Consider the following 27,048-nt stretch of genomic DNA (forward strand, 5'->3'; position numbering starts at 1 on the left):
TTATCTGTGCTTCCCTGTTAGCAAGATGCCTAATTCATCTCTCTAACCTTAGTAATTCCCACATTAAAAGAGCTCTGTCCATGTGGCTGAATGTTGGTGCTACTCAGTTTGAGTTTCCTAGCTGAGTGGAACAGCCTGGTGTTGGGAGGCAGAGCTCAGAAGGGCCACAGGGAGGCTCCAATGTGGGCTTATCCGCAAGCTGCGGGACCTTGGGCACACGGCCGCTTCTATCTCCGCAGCTAGACTTGCAGTGGCCCTCTCACAGTGGTTCTGAGTGACGAACACACAGGTGACTTCATTCACCACACAGACAAAAACCTAGCCACACACAGTGTTATCCCTAAAGCATGAACTGCAACAAAAACTTATTAAAAAGCCATCTTCTTCCACTAGGTGAACCAGCGTCCCCCCCACCGCCCTTTACTGGAGCATGCCCAAGTTGATGAAGGAGGAAAGCCTTTGCCTTGGCACTCTTCCCTGTAGACAGAGCCCTCCTCATGGCAGAACACCCCACACACCCTGGGATGCAAACCTTCAGGTGGTGAATACACTGACAGCTGTCAGCAGCAACAGCAGGCTGTCAAGAGCTCAGCTCACACCAACTATGGCTGTTGGCCACCTCAGAAGGACTAAAAAACCCAAGACAATATATGTACGAACACTTGTAAGTACAAAGAACCACCTCATATAACACATGATGAGATCTCCAACAACACTGGGCACCAGAGAGATACCGAACAGGCACATGACTGGTTTTCATTTAGTTTCACACCCCACCCCAACCCAAGGCTCAGAAGTGTAGTGATTTGTCCAATAATCAAAAGGAGCCATGATTCAAACTACGGTCTTTGCACTTCTGCACAAATTGCATTCCACCTTCAAAGATCTAGTTGAAGTCACGTGTTTTGTAGGAGAAATAATGAAGGCCCAAGAGGTGTAACGATTTTTCAGGGTGAGTAAACCCAAGTCCAATTCCCAGATATAGGTGCTCTCCAGTATATATGGTCTTACCCCCCACTCCCCAATCCAACCTCATTCTTTGAGTGGGGGAGAGGGAGAGAATACCCATAACTAATCAAACCTTCAAATACCCCAGCAAAGGAAAAATTCAACTCAATAAATAAAACTACGTAGCACTGACATCAGATCTGTAAGTTTATTTGCTCAATGTACGACAGCTACATAATGACTCACATTCATGATATTCCATCACTGAGGAAAACTGCTAAGAATGGTCCGTGTGTGAAATAATTCCTTAGAGAAACACGGAGTTGGAAAAATAATCACTGATTAGACCTTAAAAATAGTTCACTGCATAACATGACAAAAAGCACAAAGGCTCATTCAGAGAACATGGTCAATGTTCTCCTACACTGTAATAGCTATAATTTCACCATGACAAACACCAGACATTAAGATTAAGCTAACACTGGTGTTTCTTTTCTCCCCCCCTTTTAAAAACAAAATATATAACTGCATGTCACTATAGCAACATCCAAAACAGATCAATTTGTTACAATCACTATTTGGTAGAGCAAACTTTACCCCCAAAAGGAAAAATTAAATTAAAAAAACTTTAAAAAATTTGAAGACTTGATTTTTTTGTCATAGGAATACATAACACCTACAGTATAAGTTAATAAATTTCAAGCTACTGTATAGAAATACAACACTAGCATGCACAATATTGTATCAATAGAGTAATGGAGGAGTAATCATTTCACCAGAGAGACAGTATCATAGGCAAGTGCATTTCTTTAAAAATAAAGAAAAGAAAAGGAACCATTCAAGCTGCTTAAATATCAAGTCTACCATTCCCTCTTCATTTTTAGCCCTCAGGTATGATTTTATCTTGCATTATTCTAAAAAGCAGCCAGAGCCAAAGCTAAAATTAAAAAAAATATATATATAGGTTTTGTAATTCCAGTAAATCATTTCCAAAAGCTACAAGGACACAACACTGCTCACTGGACATGAAGATAAATTAAGGAAAGCACCCCCGCCCCCCCCCCCCGCCCACCTTCCCCCTTCCATGGCATTGACTTTAGGGCCCTATAAAGGCAAAAGAGCTGTAAAGCTTTCTTCTATTGGTTCTTCTGGTTGGGTCTGGTTAATTGGGACTTCCACTCTAGCACAGGAAGGGGACCTTCTAAGGAAAGTCATGCTGGGTGAACTGTGCAATGTTAGAGAGTATCATTAGCATTCTATCTTCACTGTAACCTGGAGCCTGTTAAATGTATTCATTTCATAACTGTAAGCTCAATTTTGATATTAGTAAAAAGCAAGTGTCAGTTTTCCTCAATCATCACTTATACTTCTCCTTGCCTAAACAAGACAAAGAAAACAAGTCTGGTGTCATTACCTATCTTGGGAGTTCGCACCATTGCTGACCTTATAAAAAAGACTGACCACACATGCAACGGGTCATGTTTTCAGACAGAGTTATCCAAAACGAGAATGAAGGACAAAGGCTAACAACTGAAGACAAATTTGTGAAAATAGCAATGTGGTTTCCTTCAATTCTAACACTTGCAATAACTGCGCAAGAAATTAACCTCTGACTTCTATGCATTTGTTAAAGAGAAAAATCTGTATAGAAAAAGTTTTGGTCAAACAGGGGTTAAGTATTTACTATCTGATAACGGTTTTAGTTGGTTTTCCTGGAACGACTGGGACAAGTGTTTTCAGGGAGGAAAAGCCGACATGCAAGGCTCCTGAACCGGGCAGAACGTCTATGGATGGAGCTCTTCCTTTTGGGCTGTTCTACCAGTCGGCTTCTGCCACCTGAATTTTCACACACTGCACCACGGCCTTCCTCAAAACGACCACCCAGCTTCTACAACCCAACAGCTTTTCAACCAACTGAGTGGCGCCAGGATAAGGTGCAGTGGGGAAGACTGCAGTGAGGAGTGATGCGGCAGCATGATCCCTGAGGAAGGAGATGTGGCAGTTTACGGATTAGGACTTCTCTGAAAATATCAATACAATAAATGACATACAGACCTGAATTTTCTCTATTTTTGTGGTGTTTAATGTTTCTATTAAACTGGTTAATAATTTTTGTGGTGGATTTAAGAGGAAAGAAAGACAAAAACCCCACAGCCACCCGCCAAGCACCGATTAACCAAAACCTTAAGTAGCTCTGATGCTCCTCAGGCCAGCCTTTGGCCTAGGGGAGAGAGAGAGAACTTGGATAAGGCTGAGAAGGGACGTGAAGCCAAAATAACTAGCAAAGAAAAATACAGTCAATGGCTTGATGTTACATATGGCTGTAATGTAGAAATACTGTAAACTGCAATTTAGTGTTAATACTGTCAGCTAATCAGAAACTTCAGAAAACAAGCAGGGCCTAAACCATAAGGATAAATATACCTTATGTTCCGAGCCTGTCAAGTTTGGGATTTAAATTATTCCATGTCTGGTAGATTACACCCTGAAAAAAATGCACAGCTAAAACAGATGAGATAGAAATTAAGACAAGAGCATATGTACATAAAAATTCTTACTGGAACCACAGAACTTATTGAACGAGGGCCATTCCATTGAAGTTTTCTTTTCATCTCAAGATCCTATTATCTAGCAATAAGTTAAATTAAAGACAGACAGCTCCACTTGCATTAATCTACGGAACAGTCCATATGCCGGCGTGAGGCTGCTATTCCAACACCAGCACAGCTAGCCTGACTTTCCACTAGTGGTATTTTGGCAAAAATGTCAAAGAGGCAATCAAAGACAGAACAGGTCGTGGGTTTCTCCCTAGGAAGGTCATCCCTCCCTTTCCCTCCCCCACCCGACCCCCAACTCATGGGAAAAAAAATAAAGACTGCAGTAGTAGCATCAGCGTGCGCTGCCAGTCCACCTGGGGGGCCTTAATTGTTGCCTTCTCCACCATCGTCGTCTTGCTGGTCGCTTGTCCAGAGCGTTAGGTTGTCGCGGAGGAGCTGCATGATGAGAGTGGAGTCCTTATAGGAGTCCTCATTGAGAGTGTCGAGCTCGGCAATGGCATCGTCAAAGGCGGTCTTGGCCAAGTGGCATGCTTGCTCTGGGGCATTCTGGATCTCGTAGTAGAAAACGGAGTAGTTAAGAGCCAGGCCCAATCTGATGGGGTGAGTAGGCTGCATGTGCTCCTTGCTGATCTCATGGGCTTCACTATAGGCCTTCTCAGATGATTCCACGACAGTCGCCCTTTTCTCTCCAGTGGCTACTTCAGCCAGGTAACGGTAATAGTCCCCTTTCATCTTCAGATAAAACACTTTGCTCTCATACTGGGTCTCACTGCAATTCTTGATCAGGTAGTTATCCAGAAGGCTCAGCACATCCTGACACACGGCTTCCAACTCCTTCTCTATTTTCTCACGGTAAGCACGGACCATCTCTATCTTCTTCTCATTACCGTCTGCAGAAGTCTTCTGCTCGATGCTACTAATGACCCTCCAGGAAGAACGGCGTGCCCCAACTACATTCTTGTAGGCCACAGACAGAAGGTTTCTTTCTTCATTGGACAGTGGCTCATTCAGCTCTGTTACCTATTAAGAGGAAAAGAATAAAAGAGGTGTCGTATCAGTGGCATTAATCATATCTTCATGCCGCTCAAACACAAACAGATCCACCACCTGATTAAAGTGACTCACAGAGAAGGCAGGCTGTGTGAGTGCATGGAAGGGGAGTGGAGGTAGAAGGCGCAGTAGGGGAAGGGGAAAAAATAATTGCAGCTGGGTCAGTGGTGCCTGAACCCTGCTCCCCACCAGAAATGGACACATACCTATCAGAGCTGCTCCACGAACTGTCGAGTCTAGCTATTACATTGCAAATCAAATTTTGACCTAAATCACAAAAGGTCAACAGTTCTCTCATGTTCCTCGGGATTCTAGTACAGATGGCCCATATATCTCTTATATACCATCCTGTTCTCATAAGAACAGAAGGACAGCTTCCGTCTAACCTTGCCTTGTCTGCTAAACTTCAGCCCTATCCCTTCTGGGTGGGAATATTTTGAGTATTGGTTGAGAATATAGTCAACTTCAAGCAGACTTTTGAGAAACAAGGACATTTTCCTGCTCTTGTGTGAAGATCATACCAATTACAAACCTCAGAGAGGCAGTCAAAATTGGGGGCATGAGAATGAGTCTGACCACTGAAATTTTAGCAACCTGGGGAACGCGTTTGTTGTAGTGTTTGCCTGAATACATTAGCAATACAAAAGAATGGAGAGGTGAACAAAGTGCTTCTGGCCTGAGGTGGCCAACAGAATTCATACCTCTTTCAGTACAGACATTTCTAAAGGGTCTTCATCAACCCAAAGGCTAACAATCGCCTTAAGAAAACAAAAGCAACAGCACACCGAGAACTCTGGCCTTCTCTGGCCAAGGCGGCAGAGTAGGTGAACACTGAGCTTGCCTCCTCCTGTGACTACCTCAAAATTCAACTAAATTGTAGTGGTTAAGAATCCAGAAAGACAGCTTGGCTGCAGAGGCCCTCCCTGAAGAGTGAGGGGTCCCAGCCCCACAGTATCTGGCTGTAAAAATCAGTGGGGATTCCGTCCAGGTGAGATGAAGGGCTGCTGGAGTCCCTGTATGTGGACTTACTGCTGACACTCTTGCTCACTCTGCGCTCCAGTGCTGGGGCAGCAGCTCAAAAAGCACCAGGGACACATGGGAAGGAACTGAATTGTCTGGCTTCAGGGCACAGGATGGAAGCTGGCCTGGACAGAGCGCTGGCAGGTGGCACTGCTGCTTTGTTGAGCCCTCCCAAGTAGGCACCAAATCTGAATCTTCACCAAACCAACTGACACCACTCGCTGGTCTCACCCTGATGAATACCCAAGATCTCACCTTACTCAAACCACGCACCAGCCAGAATCTCTTTCACAGGCTGCACCTCACAAGCTACTGGCCCTGGCGCATGCTTCAGTCTTTCCTAAAATATCTTGAAGGTCCACAAACCCCAAGCAAGCAGTGGTTCACCTCAGTGTCCTGTACCTCTTGCTGCGAGGCCCCCAGCTCTAGTGGAATCTGGCCTCAGTTCACAGCATAGCCTCTCCCCCAGGTACCTCCAAGCCCAAGCCCAGGCAGCAGCTGACCACGGACTGCACTAGAGCTCCTCCCAAAAGGTCCCAGAACCAACATGCCCGGCTGGCTTCACATTGCACCAGAGTACCACCCAATCCGATCCACAAATGACACACCCAAACAGTGGACTTGGCAAGCACCAGAACCACACCAGAGCCCCACCGAGGCAAAATCTCTGTGGAGTCAGTCCCTATACAACGGCTCCTCTGCTATGGTCACAGCCAGTCCCCATAGCCAGTCCATCTGAGGATCAATCCCACTGATATGCCAACAGCAACAAGGCTCAACCACAAGAGGACACAATACAACCCACACAAGGGGCACCCCTGGAGCACCCAGGTCAAATGGACAGCAAGATTCTGCCACTAGGTCCACAGGACACTTAACTACACGAGGCCACCCTGCCAAGACTAGGAGATGGAGCAGAGCTGCCTGATACTCAGAAACAAAAACAGGGAGGCAGCCAAAATGAGGAGACCAGGAACATATTCCAAATGAAACAGAACAAAATTCCAGAAAAAGAACTAAACAAAATGGAGACAAGCAATCTACCAGATAGTGTTCAAAACTGGTTATAAGGATGTTCAATGAACGTAGGGGAAGAATAGATGAGCTGAGTGAGAACTTACATAAAGAAATAGAAACCATTAAAAAGAACCAGTCAGAAATAAAGAATACAGTAACTGAAATGAAGAATAAACGAGATGGAATCAACAACAGACTAGATGAAGGAAAGGACTGAATCAGTGATTTGGAAGACAAAGCAGTGGAAAACACCCAATCAGAAGAGCAAAAATTATTTTTTTTAAAAGGATAGTTTAAGGAGCCTCTGGGACAAGAGGAACATTTGCATCATACATGTAACAGAAGGAGAAGAGAAAGCAAGGATTATAAACCTATTTGCATAAACAGTGACAGAAATCTTCCCTAATGTGGAAAAGGGAGACAAACAAGTCCAGGAAGCACAGAAAGCCCCAAATAAGTGGAACCCAAAGCAGCCCACAGCAAGACATATCATAACTAAAATATGAAAGGTCAAAGACAAAAAGAAAATCTTCAAAGCAGCAGGAGAAAAGCAGGTTAAGTTTCGTACAAGGGAGCTCCCATAAGACTGTCAACTGATTTCTCAACAGAAACTTTGCTGGCCAGAAGGACATGGCAAGAAATATTTAGAGTGAGGGAAAGGAAGGGCCTACAACCAAGACTACTCTACCCAACCAAGGCTATCATTTAGAATTGAAGAAGAAAGAAAGATTCCTAGAAAAGAAAAACCTGAAGTAGTTCTCCAATCCACCAAACTGGTATTACAAGAAATGTTTAAAAGCATTCTTTGTCCCTGGCTGGCGTAGCTCAGTGGATTGAGCGCGGGCTGCGAAACAGTGTCACAGGTACGATTCCCAGCCAGGGTACATGCCTGGGTTGCAGGCCACGGCCCCCAGCAACCGCACATTGATGTTTCTCTCTCTCTCTCTCTCTCCCTTCCCTCTCTAAAAAATTAAAAAATGAATAAAATCTTTAAAAAATATATATATACGTATTTTTTAAAAAAGCATTCTTTGAGTAAAAAAAGATCAAAACTATGAATAATAAAATGGCAAAAACTATGTACCTATCAATACTTTAAACACAAATGGATTAAATGCTCCAATCAAGACATAGGGTGGCTGAATGGAGAAGAAAGCAAGGCTCCTACATAAACTGCCTACCAGGGACCCACTTCAGACTGGAAGACACGCAGACTGAAAGAAAAGTAATGAAAAAGACACCTCATGCAGATGGAAATGGGGGAAAAAAAAAAAAGGCTGGTAGCAGTATTTATGACAGGCAAAAAAAAATTTTTTTGAAACAAAAGCTGTAACAAAGGACATTTCACATACAACAGCCAAGATATGAAAGCAATCTAAGTGTCCATTCACAGATGGATGGATAAAGATGTGGTACATATATACAATGAAACATTACTCAGCCATGGAAACAAAAAAAAATAATGAAATCCCACCACTTGTCACAACATGGATGAACCTGGAGAGCATTATGCTAAATGAAGTAAGTCAGACAGAGAAAGTCAAATACCATATGATTCCATTTGTATGTGGAATATAAATAAAATGTAAATGAACTACCAAAACAGAAACAAACTCATAGATACAGGGAACAAACTAATGGTTGCCACATGGAAGAGGGATTAAGGGGCTGAGTGAAAAAGGTGAAAGGATTGAGAAGTACAAACAGGTCGTTATAAAAGAGTCATGAGGATGTAGGAGCAGCATGGGGAACATCGTCAGCAGTGCTGTAGTACCTGTGGGTGGTGCCGGGTGGGTGATGGGTTTATCAAAGTTGGATAACTTCGTAAGTTACAGAAATGTCTATCCACTATGCTGTACACAAAACATAATAAATTAAATCAAGACACTGACACTACATTTATATAACTCGACTTCTGTGCTATCATAGTCACCCCACACATACTACTAAGGGTCTGATATCCCCATGAAACAAAATTTTACAAGGACAGAGCCCTCCCTTACTTTTTATTCCTATTCTGAGGTCGCATTTTTATCTGTCTAGTTAACTAGCCTATCTAAACTGGTGTGTACTAAGTCAACGGCTAAGTCACAACATATGGGACCCAGGTCATTCGCTATTTCCTAAGTAACAGCAGAACAGGCGGTTCCCTCGCCGCACCCTCTCCTGTGCCTGTGCTTCAGCTGTAACACGTCAATAGCAAAATCATCATACTTCTGCTCTGTGTTCTTCTGCCCCTGCCTAGAACACTTTCCAGTGTTCCTGCCTGGAAAATACTTACACAACTATCAAGAACCAAGTTCATACCAATGCCCCTAGGAAATCTTCCCTATCTCTCCTTCCAGCCCCAGTTAAACTGGCTTCTCTCTAGAGGCCTCACTGTTCCCTGTGTGGATCAACCACAGCATCTACTTCATATTACTTATGGATGTGCGGGATGTTTGACAGACGGTTTTCTATGTAGGAATCATTTATATTCAGTATGCATTCCACTTCTATAAAGGGGATGGGGTGGAAAAGAGTTGTTTAGCGAAACCGGTTGTGTGAATTAAATAGTATCTCTCAGAAATAATTAAACCAGAATGTAAACCAAATCATACTTATTATAGTTTATTGCAATTCATCCTTTAAATTAATTGATCATGCTTTGCTTACTAATTCTCTTCAAATATCCAGCAAGTAATATACATTCAAATATTTCCTCAAATTATCAGTAGTTTTTCTTATGTTAACCTTACACTATGCATTACTGATTCTCCGTTATCATGCTTGAGAAGAGTACCTCTACCAGACATGACCTCAGTGCTCTGAGCGCAGAGTGGGAGACTAGGACTTGGTGCACTGGACTTTAGACCAGGAGGAAACCAGGACAGAGGCGCTTTCTGCTCCAAGACCTCCCTAGCACATTGCCTTGTGGAAACACCACTGCTCCTGAATAAAGAGGCTTATCATCTCATATCCAATTCTTTATATATTCTAAGCTCGGGAGACACTACTCTCAGCCCTCAGGCCACTGTCACTCCTCTTGATTTCTGATGAATATTCAAATATCCCAGGAGACAGGGTTTTTCCAAGTCTCAGCATTTACTAAGTGACCTGGGGAGCAAAACATTTCATCCGTCTGGGCCTTGGTTTGCTTATCTGTAAAATGAAGACTTCTGCCTCTTCCGTAAGGTTACTGTTAGGGTATACCAGACAAACAATGCAGTGCTTGACACAGCAAAATGCTATAGAAACGTGAGCAATCACTTTTGATAATAACTTGAATAATTTTCCTTCATTTTAATTGTCAGCTAGGAAGCCTCTAAATTTCTTACACAATCTCTAGCTTATCATCCTATATCAAGTATCTCTTTTCCATTTCATCCTGTGTTCTACTCTAAGCTGAAACTTCCTTACCTACCTTACATAACCTTCTTTCCATAAACTTTAGTATCATACAGCTAGAAAAATTTCCCAGACCAACTCTCCAACAAGCCGAGGCCTCCGCCAACCTCGGACCACAAACCACAGGACTCTAGCCCATGTTTGCTGAATGCGTAGATACTGAAGACTAGCAGTTTCCAGTGCAACCTGATGACTGTCTCCCATGCAAGAAGCCAGAGTGCCTAAGTCCTTTGAGATAGAGTCTTGGCCTTTCCCCTAAATCATGCTGTCCTTATTTCAAGAGCCAGCAACTATTTAAAGCTCAAATTACCTCACCAGTATAATATATACCTTTAGCTCTCCTATTGCAAATAAAGCTTGGATGCAGAGCCCAAAGGTAGCAATTTGTGCACATGTAAAGTATGTCTAACTGCCTCAAACAAACTGGAACATGGAGATTATGAAGTGCCAATATCACCTTTAGATACAGGGTTTCCACATTTGGAACATACCCAGGTGTTCCCTGCAACTGAAAAACTAAGTTAGAGGGAAAAGCCTGTAACTCTGAAGAGTCTGCTCAAAGGAAAGGAAGGTTTCTCTGAAAACCTTACACCAGAAAAGTCATGGATGGATAGCTCAGTTGGTCAAAGCATTTTCCTGATATGCCAAGGTTGTGGGCTTGATTCCCAGTCAGGGCACATACAAGAATCAACCAATGAATACATATATAAGTGGAGAAACAAACTGATGTTTCTCTCCCCCACCCACCTTCCTCTCTCTCTAAATCAACCAAAACCAAACCAAAACAAAAAATGCAAGCATTAAATCAGAACCTTAAAAAATCCTTAAAATCAAAGTGACTTGTATGAGAATTAATCTGTAACTTTTACATTAAAATAGAGATCACAACCATACTATTTTTCAACATCTAAATATACTTTAAAAGACAAAAAAAAAAGGTCCAAAAAGTTTAAGATAGAATGACTATTCAATGTGGAAAGATGTGAGATATGCATCACTTGGGAAGGGAGGTCATGTCTTTCAAGCCACTGAATTGTTTGTATCGTAAGAATGCAGCACTTATCAAACACAGTCCCCAAATTTACTATTACAGACGCTGGAAAATGTGGAAAGCTTTTATCTTCCAGCATTATATATTTTGCTTAGAAACAAATTTGATGTTTCTAAGCAAAACTCTTAGAATACTAGCTCAAGTTCAAATTTCTTTTAGTGAATTGAAGACAGAGCTGTGAGTAAAAAGGCTAGAAAAATCTGTTATTTTCACCAACAGTTTAAGAAACAGAACTCCCCAAATTCCAGCTACTAAAGAATTAGGTATTAATTAACTAGTGCCTACTGAGATTACCAACCCTTGAGATTCTTGAAAAGGTATTTAGATGACTTTCTAACCTTAAGTCTTAAAGCACCTTAAGTCTTAAGTCATTCACAAATTCAACTTATCTATCAAGAGCCTTAAATTGTCACATGCTACTTAAGTGTTTCATCTTGTTACATTAATCTTACTTTTTTAAAAATATACTTCTATCTTGCAGAATCTTACATAGCTATTACAAAATAACAGTTATGGTGGTAAACATAGAATACATTTATTTAGGAAGCTGAAAATCTCCACAAAGAACTGAAGTTAACATCCAACACACAAGATGGGAGGGATGAATAGGCAGGAAAAAAGGACTTTTTGGGCAGTGAAACTTTTGTCTATGATACATGTCATTATAAACGTGTCAAAATCCATAAAATGTGCAACACCAGGTGAACCCTAATGTAAACTGTGAACTTGGAAGTGATAATGACATGTCAAGCAGGTCCACTGAGTGTAAATGTACCACTTAGATTCGGATAGTAGGGGAGGCTGTGCTTTCCACTCCATTTCACTGTGAATCTAAAACTGTTCTTTTTGGATAGTCTACTTAAAAACAAAAACAAAAAAACATCAAATACTAGGTATGACATTTGGCCCCTTCATGCATTTTTTTGTGCCCTCCTAGGTTTGGAACATTATCATCTGAAAGGGCCAAGAGGCCATGGAAAAGGCAGACGAAAGCAGACGCAGTGACTGCTACATACAAACACCCTACGCTAAAAACAGAAGAAATGAGCTTACGAGGTGGGCATCAGTGCGTACACAGTGGCCACGGTGTCTATCTACTGTGCGAGCAGTGGAATACACCATTACTAAAAAATGTGACACTGTTCTTCTGCTTAAATACAGTTAATCATGTAGTCTATAGTAACCTGTCTACTAAAATCACTGAAGTTTTTGGAAATGATCTGAAGTTGTATCTTTCCTATCTGAGTAAAGTGTCTTCAACTTTGCTGTGCAGAAAAGTGTTAACAAACTAGGCTCAAGACTGCTCCCTTTAGAAGGGTCTGCTTGTGCAGCTGACCTCTGGCAGGCACCTGAGAACGTGGATTTTAGAAGGATTTCCTGCCACCCTCAGATAAGAATGTTTCTCTGTCCCTAAACTGTGTAAATAATGTGGTTTATGCTAAACACCTGTTATCGTTCTAAGCGTCTTGAATTTTGCTATATGCTGGGCAGAAAGTGCCCATGTGACCAGCCCCAATAAAACCCTTGGGGTCTCTGAAGAGTTTCCTTGGTAGATAACATTTCAAACATACACCCTGTGTGGCTCTACTGACAGAGGACCCTTGAAAATTTGCACCTAGTTTACTGATCTTTACCCCAAGCACCTTTTCCCTGTGCTGATTTAGCTTTGTAGCTTTTCACTCTAATAAACCATAGCTGCTAAGTGAGACTCCATGCTGGGTCCTAGCAAATCACTGAACCTAGGGGGACAGTCCTGGGGACCTCCAACACATATTCATTCTAGAAAACTTCATATAACATGTCCCATCAAGTCTAATGACAAGAAAAATATACTTAAAGGTCCATTTTTTTGTTTTAATAAAAAAAAATTTATTTTAGAGGGAGGGTAGGAGAGGGACAGAAACATAGATGTGAGAGGGAAACATAGACTGGTTGCCTTCTGCAAGCACCCTGACGAGGACAGGGCACAGAGCCCGCAACCCAGGCACATGTCCTGACCAGGAATCGAACCGACAACCTTTTGGTTTGCAGAACGACACTCAACCAATGGAGCCATGCTGGCGAGGGCTTAAAGGCCACTTCTTATAATTCATAAAGCATTCATTTAACATCCAGCATGTGTCGCGATGAGCTGAAGATACAATATTCCACCAGGAGAACTCAAGCTTATTCACTTTAGAATATCAGTCACAGGGGTATTCTTAAAGATAGCAAAACTCTGCCTGGAAAGCTTAGACGGTGTTTTAATTAGAAGGTAACAACTTTAGCTGGGTTTTTAAAATCCAGCAGCAGTCACACTGGATACAAATTGCAGAAGGAAAAAACTTTCCAGGAAGAGAAACATCCTAGCAGAGTCACAAAACTTCCACGGCATATTCAGGGCCACAGTCAAGGTCTCAGATGAGAGGAGAGCTGGTGGAGCACCTGTTTTTCTGATACCACCAAGTTCTGTGTTCTCTTTACAACTACCCTACAGGGAACATTCTATATCACGCAGAGAAATAAAACAGCCCTTTCACCAAAATCCCACCATTAACACACAGCAGCACAAGGACACAAACTTGGGCCCTCTGCCTTCAAATCCTGTGCTCTTTTGCCCATACAAAGTCTCTGATGCTGTGAACACTGCAGCACATCACAGACATATGGCTAATTTCTTACGGAGACCTCCTAAAAAGAATTTAAGACCAACCAATAACTTTAAAAATCGTCAAAAGGAACAGATAGTTGAAAGAAAAGGAAAATATACATAGAGTGCCCAACCAGTCCTTATAAATATTAGCTTGGCAAAACTTAGAAGTTTAATGACTTACTATGAAGGAGACAGAGCGGGTGAACAGCACTTTCATCCACCGTGGACACAATAAATGTATACAGGGCAATTTGGAAAAGATTATCAGAAAATACAAATAATCAAAAACCTTGACACTACAGTTTCATTCCAGAAACTAATTCACTGCATTATTTGTAACAGCTAAAGTCTGGAACCACCAAATGATCTTAAGACAGGAGACTACTTAGATTACAATACACCATATAACAGAATTCTAGATAGTCATAAAAAAAAATATACAGGGTGGGGCCCTACCCAGTGTGGCTCAGTGGGGTTGAGCGTCAGCCCGAGAACCAAAAGGTCACTGGCTCAATTCCCAGTTAGGGCGCATGCCTGGGTTGCAGGCCAGGTCACCAGCTGAGGGGTGTGCAAGAGGCAAACACACATCGATGTTTCTCTCCCTCTCTTTCTCCCTCCCTCTCTAAAAATAAAATCTTTAAAAGATAAAGTTATGAAAATTATGACTCAGAGCCAAAGAATGGAACCCAAATCTAATGGCTCAAAATCCCACATGCTCTCCACTCTACAACTGTTCTTAACAAAGGAGGGGAAGCTTTTTAAACAAATAAATACTTTTTAAATATAAAAAATATTTATTTAATACATAATTAAATAAATAAACAGGCTTAGTCCTTAAAGATACAACACTGTGTGGGATCCATACATATCTATTTCTCCAGGTTAAGAACTTAAGTACCACACTCAAAAAGTTGAGTTGCCACAACTCAGCATTTCCACTCTTAAGTGTGTGCGAGAGAAATGGAAACATAATGTTCACACAAAAAATTGTACACGAACGTTAACAGCATCAACAGCCAAAAAGCAAAAGCAATCCAGTATGCCAAACAAGATGCTTCTTCCCTCCCAACAGTCATCAATTGTTCTCTTTCCTGTATTTTTCCTTCTCCTATCTCCTGCTATTTCCCTCCAACCTATGAGCTAGCTCTGTCCAGAAAGGATCCAGCCACAAAATATGAAAAACAGGGATATAAATTGAAGAAGATACAAGATACAATAAACATTGTACATAGCACCGTGATGCCTCAGTTTTCCTCCAAGTAGGCACCTTGGGACCTCACACAGTTCTCCCAGATGCCTTCAGCTGTCCGGTCGTATTTTCCTGAATCTTACCAATCGTCTGAAATCTCTTTCAAAGGTGATTTTAGTTTTGGGAAAAGCCAGAAATCACAGGGTGCCAAACCTGGGTGGTAGGGGAGCTGAGTCACCTGGATGATTTGATGTTTCACCAAAAAACTCTGTATAAGACATGAGGCATGAGCAGTTGCATTGTCATGATTAAGCTGCCAATCACCATTTGCCCATAGCTGCAGTGTTCTGAATCATCAAAATACTTTCTGCATAAGTAATGTTCAAGCTTAATGCAAAATATGATGCAGATTCATTGCTCTACTTATTCAGTCATTTTGAATGTGACGGCCACACAGTACACATGCTTATTCAATCGCATCTACCACCCCCCACTGACTAGTATAGTGAAGTTATCGTTCATGCATGTGCATTCCAGTCCACTCTCCTTGGCTGCCAGGTTACATCGATGTCACACAACCATTCTTGTTATATTAACAATGGCTGGACTTTTTCCAGACAGACCTCATGTACTCCAATTACACAATTAAAATAAATGATCCCTTTTAATTCCATCTCTTCATTCTTATTTCCTTCCAAATTAAGTTTCTGTAAATAAACCTATACAGTAGGTTCCTGAATGTTTCATTATAATGTTGATGAAATGCTACACTAACTTAACTCTCATTTATATCAATTAGCCTATGGTAAAACTAGTTATACCTGGTACCACTCAAAGCTGCAGAGCCTATGGATATTAAGTGAAAATTTACTCTATCTGTGGTAACAGATGCATTTCTTTAATATTCTTTAACTCCTCATCCCATTACCACTGTGGCCACTCTTAAAAAGTCATCAAGTGTCTTCCTATTTCACATACCCAAATTACCTTATCTTAAAAGAAATGCCTCTGACTTTTTGCTAGCACTCTCTCCTGTTTTTCTGCATTTATATCTACTCTTAGTCTTTCATTCCTCGTTCCAGTTACTACTAACGTGCTACTCCCCAGGGTTTCAGATTTACTTCACCTCTTTTTCCCCCCTACGTGATCTTATTATGCCTGGTTTTAATTATCATGGGTGTGTGTGTGTGTGTGTGTGTGTGTGTGTATATATATATATATATAGAGAGAGAGAGAGAGAGAGAGAGAGAGAGAGAGAGAGAGAGAGAAGGCTCCCAACTAGAATGTTGGAGATATCATATTTTTCTGATCTTAGACCAGAGCCTGGTCATTAGTGGGTTTTAAATATATATTTATGTCCTGGCTGATGTAGCTCAGTGGATTGAGTGCAGGCCTGTGAACCAAAGGGTTGCCAGTTTGAGTCCCAGTCTGGGCACATGCCTGGGTTAAGGGCCAGGTTCTCAGTTGGGGGCATGTGAGAAGCAATCACACATCAATGCTTCTCCCCCTTTCTCTCTAAAAATAAATAAATAAAATCTTAAAATAATATATATGTATACATTTGTTTACTGAATAAATAGCACTGACTGCTTACATTCTGCCAGACACTGTTCTAAATGCTTTTCATTTATTAATATGAAGCCATGTCTCTAATTATTTCCATTTAAATGTTTCCTCAAATTCAGCATGGCCACAACTTAGTTCATCTTACCTAGTTTTCATCTCTCCAATTAGACCCCTACAATACTAGTTAAGTCTCCTTCCTTCTGTCACTCTCCTCTCATTCAATTTCCACAGTGCTGACAATGATCTCTCCAGACCAAAAATCAGACTATGATTCTCTTCTACTTAAAATCCCTCAGTGATGTCTCATAGCTTAAAAATAACACAAACTCACCCCGGCCCATGTAGCTCAGTTGGTTAGAGTGATGTCCCGTAAACCAAGAAGTCACAGATTTCATTCCAGGTCATGGCACATACCTAGGTTACAGGTGGATCCCAGGTCGGGGCACATATGACAGGCAACCAATCAATGTTTCTCTCTCAATCGCTGTTTCTCCCCCTCCCCTCCCCTATCTCTAAAGTCAGCAGGCATGTCCCCAGATGAGGATTTAAAAAATAAAACAGATAAACAAACAAACACGAACTCCCCAAGGCCCTTTGTGAACTGCCCCATTTACCTCTGTAGACTAAAATTCCCTCAAATACACACTACTGAAGTATTCCCTGAGTGTAAGCCATAGTGAATAAATGATTCATGCACCAGATTCTGCTCCCTGTACATCTCAAAGCTAAACATGATATTCCCTCTGTCTGGACATCCCTTCTTTCAATCTTTCCTGTCTCCTCATGCCATGCCCCCACCCCTGAAATGCTTCTCTGGCATCACTTCCTCTAGGAAATCTCCTCCGATGCCCAGACTGTGACCTCGATGCCCTCCTCTAATTCCACAGCAATGATCTTACCTCCATTTTTATGTGTGGAATAAATATTCCCAGATGTTCAATAATCCTTCACCACAACTATATCTTCCCTTTCTGATTTTGGATTGGTTATCATTCGCTTATTCCACCTGCCTAGACCATCTCCAAAATATTCAAATTAGCACCTTCTTTCTTCCTTGATCTTTACCCTAATCCCCTCAAAACATGTTTCTACACAAGATCATATTATTTTTGATGTACAAAAAGATCACAGCTTCCTCCCATTTTTCTTTCAAGTAAGGTATATTCTCTCATTCAGTTCTGAGTGGCATTCTTTCACCTGCTGGAAATACCTTTAAGACTCCAATAGCAAAGCTATAGTACTTACCTCCCCATGTTAAAAATCTGAAATTCTCCTTTGTTAAATGGTACTTAAAACATCTGATATCATGAGATCAAATGTTTTCTAAAAGAAAGCAGATTACACTCACACTGAGTAATATACCTTAGGACTATTCTAAAGGAAATGTGTTCTGTATTTTAACCTAAACTACACAACAACTCTCTCAAGGACAACTAAACAAAGAGATTAAACATGCAGTAGTTTAAAGGATTTTTAATGCTTCTGCAACCAATGAAACATTGACTAAACTTAATGAAATTAAATAAATGAGAAAATAGTTAAAAGATCACCAGTATCCATTTATACACATTACCTTTGACTTCTTTCTGAAAACTTTTAGAATAGCCTTAGGTTTAGGAAAAAAATACTTTTAGTTCAACTCTTAGGTATATTACTTAAATATTTCTACCTGTAAAATGGGAATATCGTTCTCTAAAACTTTTGTGAAATTAAGTAGGAAAGTATATGAAGATGGTTCACAAGTGACAATAAATGTCAAACTATATTGCAATATTTCATCTAAGACTGTGTAACTTACATCTATCTTCCCAACAAGATTTTAATCAGTTCAGAAATCTACAGAACAGATGTAAAAAAAAAAGTCATACTAAAAAATGTTAAGTTTTCCACTGTGGTCAGAGCAGTGTTCTGCTGCAACAGCAGTGAACAATGATACTGACGCAGTTTCACAGACGATAAAAGTCTTTAGCCAGCATTTACTAAAAATGCATGTATACATATAGCCTGTATGTGTGTATGTATATAGTAAGCCAGCACTGAACAGAGAAAAGACATGATCAAAATGCAAACATACTATATACCCAAAATAAGAACAAGTTATAATTCTTTCAGCATTTTTGAGAATCTACATGCTAGACATAGTTCTAAATAAGTAATATCACGCCCCAACTGGGTAGTTCAGTTGGTCAAAGCACCGTTCTGACTCACCAAGATGGCGGGTTCCATCCCAGTCAGGGCACACACAAGAATCAACAAATGAGTGCATAAACAAGTGCAACAACAAACCAATGTTTCTCCCTTTCAAAAAAAATCAATAAATAAAAAATGTTTAAAAACAAGTAATATCAATAAAAATATATTCTATGCAAGTTTTATAATTCAAACCATTACAATCGCTCAAGTTTACCATATTGTTTACCTCCCTTCCTCAATAAGTGAATCAAATGCCCAAAATCTAGTCTTAAAGAAACCTAGTTTTTACCTGTAGAATCCTCAAATGGTAAAGTAAATAAATAAAATGGCAGAATAGCCATCTGCATTACCATTATGCTGGTAAGCTCCATACTTCTGAGCATAGATTCAAAACCCAGCTGTCTGAGCCCAGACAGCTAGTATGTACTTAATATCTATCTATACATATCACCCCCTCCCCAGCAATATATTAACGTTAAGGCAAAATGATTAAAAAAAAAAAAAAAAAAAACACGCTTGGCACCCTGCCTAGTGTGGCTCAGTCAGTTGGAGCATCATCCCATACCCGCCGAAAGCTTTGATTCCCGGCCAGGGGCATGCCTGGGTTCTGGGTTCCATCTCCAGTCTGGGTACGTGGGGGTGGGGGTGGGAGGGCAGCACAGGCAGACAGGCGCTGCCTATCGATGCTTCTCTTCTCTATCGAAAGGTAATGAAAGTGTCCTCAGGTGAGGATTAAAAAAAAAGTTTGGCAAACTATGAAGGCAAACAAGAGCAAGTTTATTCACATCTTCCTCCACAAATCAACTGGGTTTTAGCTCTTCTATCAGATTGGTGATAAAAGCTAAAACTGACAAAAGAATCTACCCACATTACCCTTTAAAAAAAGGTGAGGGCAATAAAAAAGGAATCAACATACTAATGTAATGACAGAACTCTATTCTTTTAACCTAGATACCCCATAGTCTTTCCTCTCCGCACTTCTGACCCACCCAGCCTTTCAACCAACCCCTGTCCTGAGTGTAAAAGCTGAGGGGCAAGGAGCACTTGGATGTTAACTTAAACACTACTCTCAAAAATGAAAGGAAGGTTAAATTATCTGCCATCTGGATTAAATGCTTTAAGCAAGAAACTACCCTTTGAGATGGCCAAATTTGAATGTAAAGAAATCTTGTTCGCAATTTGAGTATCTGTGCCAAATAGGGGTAATTTTAGTTTGATAGCCATAGATTCGATAGATTAGTTCAATAGATTTGCCGCAAGAGCAGGAAAGTGTATAAAGACGGAAGAGTGGCCGATGCGCTGACAAATGATGAAGGGGGCTACATGAGGGTGTATTACACCATCCTTGTATTCTGTAAGATTTTGAGAGTTTCACTGTTAGTTTTAAGGCAGTCATTCCAACCACAAGAGCGCAGAAAAAGGGCGCTCTGCCACAAACAAGGCAGCAATCAAGCTTTCCCCCATTTCAATCTCATTTTATTTTTCTTAACATAAAGCGGTAGGGTATCCTTGAATTTTGAACCACGTGTATGTTATACCTATTCAAACAGTTACATCTTCCAAAACTTTTCAGAAATCATCACCTAGTACTAGTGATAGTTTCAAGATCCTTAAAAATTATTCTTAGCTATTCTTTCACCAATTTCACTTTTGGGTCTCTGTCCTAATATATAAACTGTATCAGAAGCTTTAGCCCGAGATATTCATGACAGTATTTATTTATATATTTGAAAACAGCCTAAATGTGAAACAAAAAATAATTAAAATTATGACATCCACAGGATTATTTAGCCACTGAAAATACTTATGACAGAAAATATCCTTAAAATAACGTTAAGGGGAAAAGGTAAGATAAAGCAAGTCTAAAACTGTAGAAAGATATGATGGCAATATTTCTCCATGAGGACTTACTATGGTGATAATACTTGTCCCCACCAGCTCTGCTTGCTTCAGAATGCTTCTGACTATTGTTCCTGTTTTCCTATCCTGTTAGTTCTCCTTGCCCTTCTGGATCAGGTCATTTTCAGCCTAGAATAAAAAGCTAGTGTCTAAACTGTGAAGTTTCTTTCTTTCTTTGTTAAAAAGAGAGGGAAAAGGAGAGGGAGGGAGGGAGGGAGGGAAACATCCATGTGAGAGAGTAACACTGATTGGTTGCCTCTAGCAGGTGTCCTGACCAGGACCAAACCCACAAGCTTTCAGCTTACAGGACAATGCTCTACCTAACTGAGCCACACCGGCCAGGCCTAAACTTTAAGGTTTCTATTTCTACTACACAAATGTAGTTAGGGAAGACCACATGTAGTTAGTATGTGAAAAATGGAATATTTGAAAATAACTATCCACAACAGTCTACCCATACCAGGCAGGCTGCATGTAAAAGTGCTCTGGCAGGGGACATGGGATTGCTTGCGCGGCCACTATCCACACTGGGCCTCCACTGCAAAGACATACCCACTCACGGTTTCATGCTGGACTGCTACAAAAGGAACGCTGTATTGAATCGAATGGTACTGAAGTAAAACAATTCAGTTTTTAAAAGATAAGATTATTTCTGCATCCTTAAAGTACTGGCACCATAGTCAACTTTGTTTCCTAGATCTAAGTGATTTAAATACAGTTGGTTTAATTGTCATACTCCTAATTCCTTTCAGAAAGCTAATAAAATTTAAATGACCTCTTTCAGAACAAACCTGCATTTTTAACAGGTAACCTTCCCCTTGTTACCTCTTAGCCTTCCCTCACTGCTGTACACCACTGCAGCTGCTCTTCACACTCAGCTGTGGGGGAGGGCGGACAAGTAATTCCTTTTGAGCGACTACTGTCATTACATGTTCAGCTGCCCACTGCTGTCACTGTCATATTCCCAGCTCTGACACCCCTGTTCTAGTAACAGAATCATTAAGAAAAGGACACTACACCTAGGCCCTACTTACTAAATCTGGCTTTCTATCTCTACAAAAAATAAGATATTGCTACAAAAATTAAGGACATAAGACAAATGAGAGTTTATTTGGAAATTTTTTAAATGTTGTGTTAAAAAAGTAACGATATATGTTGAGGATGTGAAGTACAGCATAGGACATACACTCAACGATACTGAAACAACTATGGTACCAAAGCATACTGGAAATATTGGGGGAACACTCTGTAAAGTATGATTGTCTAACCACTATGCTGTACACCTAAAACTAATAGAAAGTAATATTAAATATATATACCTATATATGTAAGAACACTCCCATTTTCATTTACCAATTCACAAGCCAAATAATGCTTTGTGGTGCACTAACTGTTCAAACTCAGGTAAAGAAAAATCTACCTCTGACGCACATCATATCCTTCAAGATGAAAGCTGATGAAAATTTGGCTTAGAATTCCACTTTTTTTTTTAGACTTTAGTTATTTATTCTCAGAGAGGAAGGGAGGGAGAAAAAGGGGGAGAGAGAGAAACATCAATGTGTGGTTGGTTGCCTCTTACATGCCCAACTACTGGGACTGATTGGGGGCCTGGTTGCATCCCAGGCATGTGACCTGACTGGGAATTGAACCAGCGACCCCTTGGTTTGCAGGCAAGCGCCCAATCCACTGAGCCACACCAGCCAGGGAAGACTTCCACGGTTTTTTAAAAAAAGAAGGGAAAAAAAAACTCATGCAAAGTCTTTAAGATTTATAATATTTATTGTTTTTGCAAAATCATGGGAGCAAACCACTTATTTAACCATTTATCTTAAAGCTTTCTTTTGGGAATTTTTGTTTATTATTTTTTACGTTAATTTTCTTAACTATTCAAATTCATAAATTAGTAAAGTCAAAACTCCAAGGATCTTTACAAGTGCCAATTTAAGGAAAGATATGGTTTCAGAGCAAACCAAAATGACAGGCTGATACCTGAAACGGAATTTGGGGAAGACAAAAGGAAAACGATTATGAGAGGAAAGGCCGTAAGGTAGCTGGCACTAGTCACCTAGAGAGACAACAAATATAGTGCCCTCTCCCTCTGCCCATAATGATAGTTTCAAATGTCTGTTCAAACACAAAGAAACAGAACCCAGAAAATAAGACAAAAAATAGTGGTTGATACATGTTTCCCCAACCTTGACTATAAAATGTATAAAATGGTCTTTGCTTTTCTTTCACACCCCATGAAATCTGGTAGAAATCCAGAAAAATGCCCTGCTAGATCAAAGTAGTGATATGAGGGTGAGAAGCTTCTGGCAGCCACAGAACCATCAATACAATGTATTTAACATCTTATTTACAGGAATCCCATCATTTAAGAACCCCATGCATGAATCGCTCACTACTCTCAGTACTCAAGGTGTTCAGCAGCAGTCTGCTGACACACAGGCATGGAAATCATTTCTAACAAAGTGGGCCTTGGGGAAGAAAATAAGTCGTAAGAACACCAGCAAAATTTCCATGATCTCTATAGTAAGTTGCCTGATTTCAGGTTACTTGTTCTTTATTTGGGTGAGCACCATGTGGTTTTTAAGCTCTGTAACTTTTTTTTTTAAACATAAATATAAACCTAGCCAAGCCCCTTCTTAAAAGTTAGGCTGAAAAGGTCCAGAAGGTAGAAAACAAAGACAAAGGTATACTCATTACCTTTGGCTTTGCTGTTGTGGGCACTTCATTACTGACATATTCCTAAATCAGTCCTGTTTTGAAATCCACCCAGCTATAGCAAAATCATCGTCGTTTTTAACTAGAGGTGATGGTTATACAACATTATGAATATACTAAATGCTACTGAAGTGTACACGTGAAAATGGTTAGTTGTTATGCGACTTTTACCTCAATAAAAGCAAGATCATTTTCTCCACTCTTTTTAATCATTTAGAATTTGGTGTGATAAATAAGTAAGGGTTCCTCCAAGTACTAAGGGATGAAAATCCTCCCCAGGGTCAACAGTTAATACAAAAGATTAAGGAGGATGTACATTTAGCAACATCATCTAAATTTTTTAATAATCAGAAAAAGCAGTTAATGTTTAAGTTACTGTGAAGGATAACATATAAAAAGCAAACTGTTATCTCTATTCTTTCCGCCCCAAAGAAGAGAACAACTGAAACCACATGACTTAGAATAATGGCTGGCAGAGCTCCACCTCTGAAGAGTCTACAGAGGTGTCATTACTCCATTAGCGATAATGGCTATTGATCTAGCCTCCTGGAAGAGCTAGCAGGAAAAAGTATTTGAGATACTAAGAATTTTAAAGTGTATCGATTCTACTAGGGAGACTTTTTAAATATAATTAAGATAGCCTTTTGCGACCAGTGCCCCCCCCACCCGAGTTAAATTGCTCAATCCAATGACCTCAACAAAGTTGGTGTCCCAGAAACTTTTTCTCCACCCCGAACCCCAGGAAGTACCTATAGCCTACTCAGAACATTAACTTCTCAGGAGGCAGTAAAATCCAAAGTACAAGACAGTATTGTCTAGCCAGTAGGAAACACCTAGGTGTTAACTCTCTCCTTAAATGCAAGACTACACATTTGTTTTAAAAGCATAAACACTGCATATTGTTTCTATCCTGGTTACCCACCTACAACTACCACTCTGCACAGGTCCCAACAGTGTTATTACTAGAATAATTTCATTAAATGCAAATAAATTTAATCCTTCTAACACATAGGACTATTTTCTTTGTATCTTCCAGTATTTCCCAAATTGTCTGCTATGACTTTTTGAAAGGAAAAAACAAAGTTTTGTAAATAGTTACCATTTTGAGCACCTACTGCATTGATTTAATCCTCATAACTTCGTTAGGTATTGACCCATTGAACAGATGAGGAAATGTAGGTGCAAGGTACATCTACTTCCCCAAAGTCACAGTAAACAGGTCTGAAAAAAGGTCTGCTTTATTTTATAAACTGTTCATTCCTCCAAACTCCATTAAGGAGCAGAAGCACAAACACAGCAAAAGAGAACCTGCCCAAATCCGAACCTAGTGTTTTGTAACAGATTCTCATTCCCTAACATTTACTGAAAACGACCCTTTACAAAGGCATAATATTTTTACAGTTTTAATTAAAACTGCCAAGTTAATAATATGCAATAAACCCAGGTATACAGCCTGTCCCTGCACTATGATCACAGAATGTATTCTTGTTTAAAATCTATCTTTATTCCATCACTGCCCAGTTTTAACGGCAAGATGAATGTTTAAAATTACAAACATCTTATACACTCTTGTGAGAAAACTAGAAATAGCAAAACGAATAGGCATATCTAGAGGTCACTGACTTGGCCATCTACAGACATATGAAATCCTTATTTTTTGTGCCAATCCTTATCTGGTGAAAGATGAAGTGCTCAACTCCACCTGGCTTATCTGCTAATTTCTGCATTACCTTGGACAAATGCCATTTGCATACTCCCTACCAGCCCTTAGGTGCATTGCAGCCTCTGTGTCATTGTGTGTGACATCACTGGATTGCTATGGATATGGGCTCGAGGTCACTAGCTTTTCTGAGAAACTTGAAGTATGGAAAAATGAGAAGAGTCTAAATAACATGAACCTATATTATGAAAAGTGCAACCTGTATTATTTGAGCTTTAAAATGTTTTAAGATAGGAACTGTGGCACTATATTAATTCGATGGTGCTCCCAATTTCAAAATCAATTCTCTTCCTTAACAAGATTAAAAAATTTTTGTTCATGTTACTGACAAAATATAAAAGCATCAGTATCATCATATTTTGTGAACTCGTAAAGTTGTCCAATAATCTGTAATGCCTGTATCGCTTCATTAAAAAGATTTAACATGCAAGGTACACTCCTAAATCCACTTCACACTGGAGATGCATTTTAAAACCTTTGTTACATAAGGCAGGAAGTTAAATATTAAGATAGTGAGAGACTAAATCATTAATTGGATTTTCCATGTTTCATTTAATAATGTTCAATTCCTCCCTCTCCTCTAAAATCAAACTGGTTACCAGCCCATTAGATAAATACAGTGTTACTGACAAAAAATGGTGCAATACACGCAGGAATCTGCAGACGACTGGAGAGCAGGATCCCTTTCCAGCAGCACGAGGATGCGATAGCAAATTTTTTTAAGCCTCCGATGTATCTAACAAAAAAAATTTTAAGACTTTTTCCCCTTTAAAATAACTCCTCCCAGCCTCCACCTCCTCTAGGCTCTCTGCAATATGACAAATGCAGAATCTTCTGGAATGACTTGATACTGCCTCCCACCACCGCTTTGTTTGCAATAACAGATCAGAGAACATTTTTTCAACTTCATTTCAACAGATGTGTGCCTGTATTTTAAAAACAAACAGCATGTCACGAATTGAACCAGTCAGGTAAATTCACAACCTTTATTTTAAAGACAATACCTACCCTTCTCAATACAAAACATTAGGAAAAAATGGAGATGACATGTCGAGAACAATCAATGAAAACGCTAGCGAGAGACAAAACGTTCCTAAAAGCAAGAGGATTTGCTTTGGGAAATGGAGAAAGAGGAGCCTTTTGTTAAGAAAAACGTGAGGAACCTTTCCATTTTGCCCAGGTTTTCGGGGAAGCCTACATTTTCCCCAGGGAGGTTCTACAGGATCTGACAGTAAATGCAGCGGGGACGATTTTGGGGAGAGGGGGGTTAGAAAACCGGGGAGACATGCTGAGTGAATGGGAAAGGCGCCGCCCAGACACCAGGGAGAGAAAGAGGAACCGCATCCATGCGGTCCCCCGCCCCCACACCAAAGCTGGGAGGAGGGGAAGTGGGGCACAAAGGATGCGCACAGCCCCCCGCTCAGGTCCCCAGCAATCCCAGAGACGCAGGACCAGAGACCCCGCATCTGAGACTAGTACCGCAAGACTCCGCCCCAACCGTAGGCCGGGGAGGGCCTCGCAGGCAGCGCCGCCGGCCCCGAGGGACTCCCGGGGAGAGGCCGCGTCACAACCCGGGTCCCCATTCGCTACTAAGACCTTCCCCGTCCCCTCAGTGAGCGAGGAGTGGCGGCCAACCCTACAATCGCGACAGGCGACTAATCCCTGGGTTGTCCAAACCATGGCTCGCGTCTGAGAAGAGGCTGGGGCTATGAGGGGGGAGGGGAAGAGAAACTCACGTTCTTCATGGCCGCGGCCATGTCGTCGTAGCGCTCCGCCTGCTCGGCCAGCCGGGCTTTCTGCACCAGTTGCTCGCGGTCCACCATCTTCGCGGGCTGAGTCGGGCCGGGCGAGAAAACCAGGGAGGCCTGAAGGCTCTGAAGACAGCTGCGGCGCGGCGGGAGCCCGTGTGCCGGAGGAACCGACCCACGAAGCGAGCGGCTGAGAAGACGAAGGTGGCGCGACGCCTGCGGCTGGAGTTGCAACCGCGGGACCAGAAGTGAGGCGGCTGCGGCTGCTGTGCGTGCAGCGAGAGGACAACCCCTTGCGGTCACGCCCACGCCGCGTGACGTACAGGGCCCGCCCACCCGCGCACCC

General features: G+C 41.0%; 1 protein-coding gene across 1 annotated transcript; it reads right to left on the bottom strand.

Annotated features, from left to right (window-relative positions):
- Window positions 1-1,142: 1,142 nt before the first annotated feature.
- On the bottom strand, window positions 1,143-27,048 carry YWHAG (tyrosine 3-monooxygenase/tryptophan 5-monooxygenase activation protein gamma). The gene is made up of 2 exons (XM_045819452.1): window positions 26,691-27,048; window positions 1,143-4,526 (listed from the first exon to the last, which is right to left on the bottom strand). The coding sequence occupies exons 1-2, from the start codon at window positions 26,775-26,777 to the stop codon at window positions 3,870-3,872; spliced, it is 744 nt and encodes a 247-aa protein (XP_045675408.1). The 5' UTR covers window positions 26,778-27,048; the 3' UTR covers window positions 1,143-3,869.

The sequence above is a fragment of the Phyllostomus hastatus genome, unplaced genomic scaffold, assembly GCF_019186645.2.
Source record: "Phyllostomus hastatus isolate PE091 unplaced genomic scaffold, TTU_PhHast_1.1 phas_scaffold_385, whole genome shotgun sequence".
Lineage (NCBI taxonomy): Eukaryota > Metazoa > Chordata > Mammalia > Chiroptera > Phyllostomidae > Phyllostomus > Phyllostomus hastatus.

Bases quoted from the DNA above. Each gene is read 5' to 3' on its own strand.
- YWHAG (XM_045819452.1), bottom strand. From the start codon at position 26,777: ATGGTGGACCGCGAGCAACTGGTGCAGAAAGCCCGGCTGGCCGAGCAG. The intron at 4,527-26,690 runs GTGAGTTTCTCT...TCCTCTTAATAG, and splicing joins TGGCCGCGGCCATGAAGAAC to GTAACAGAGCTGAATGAGCC.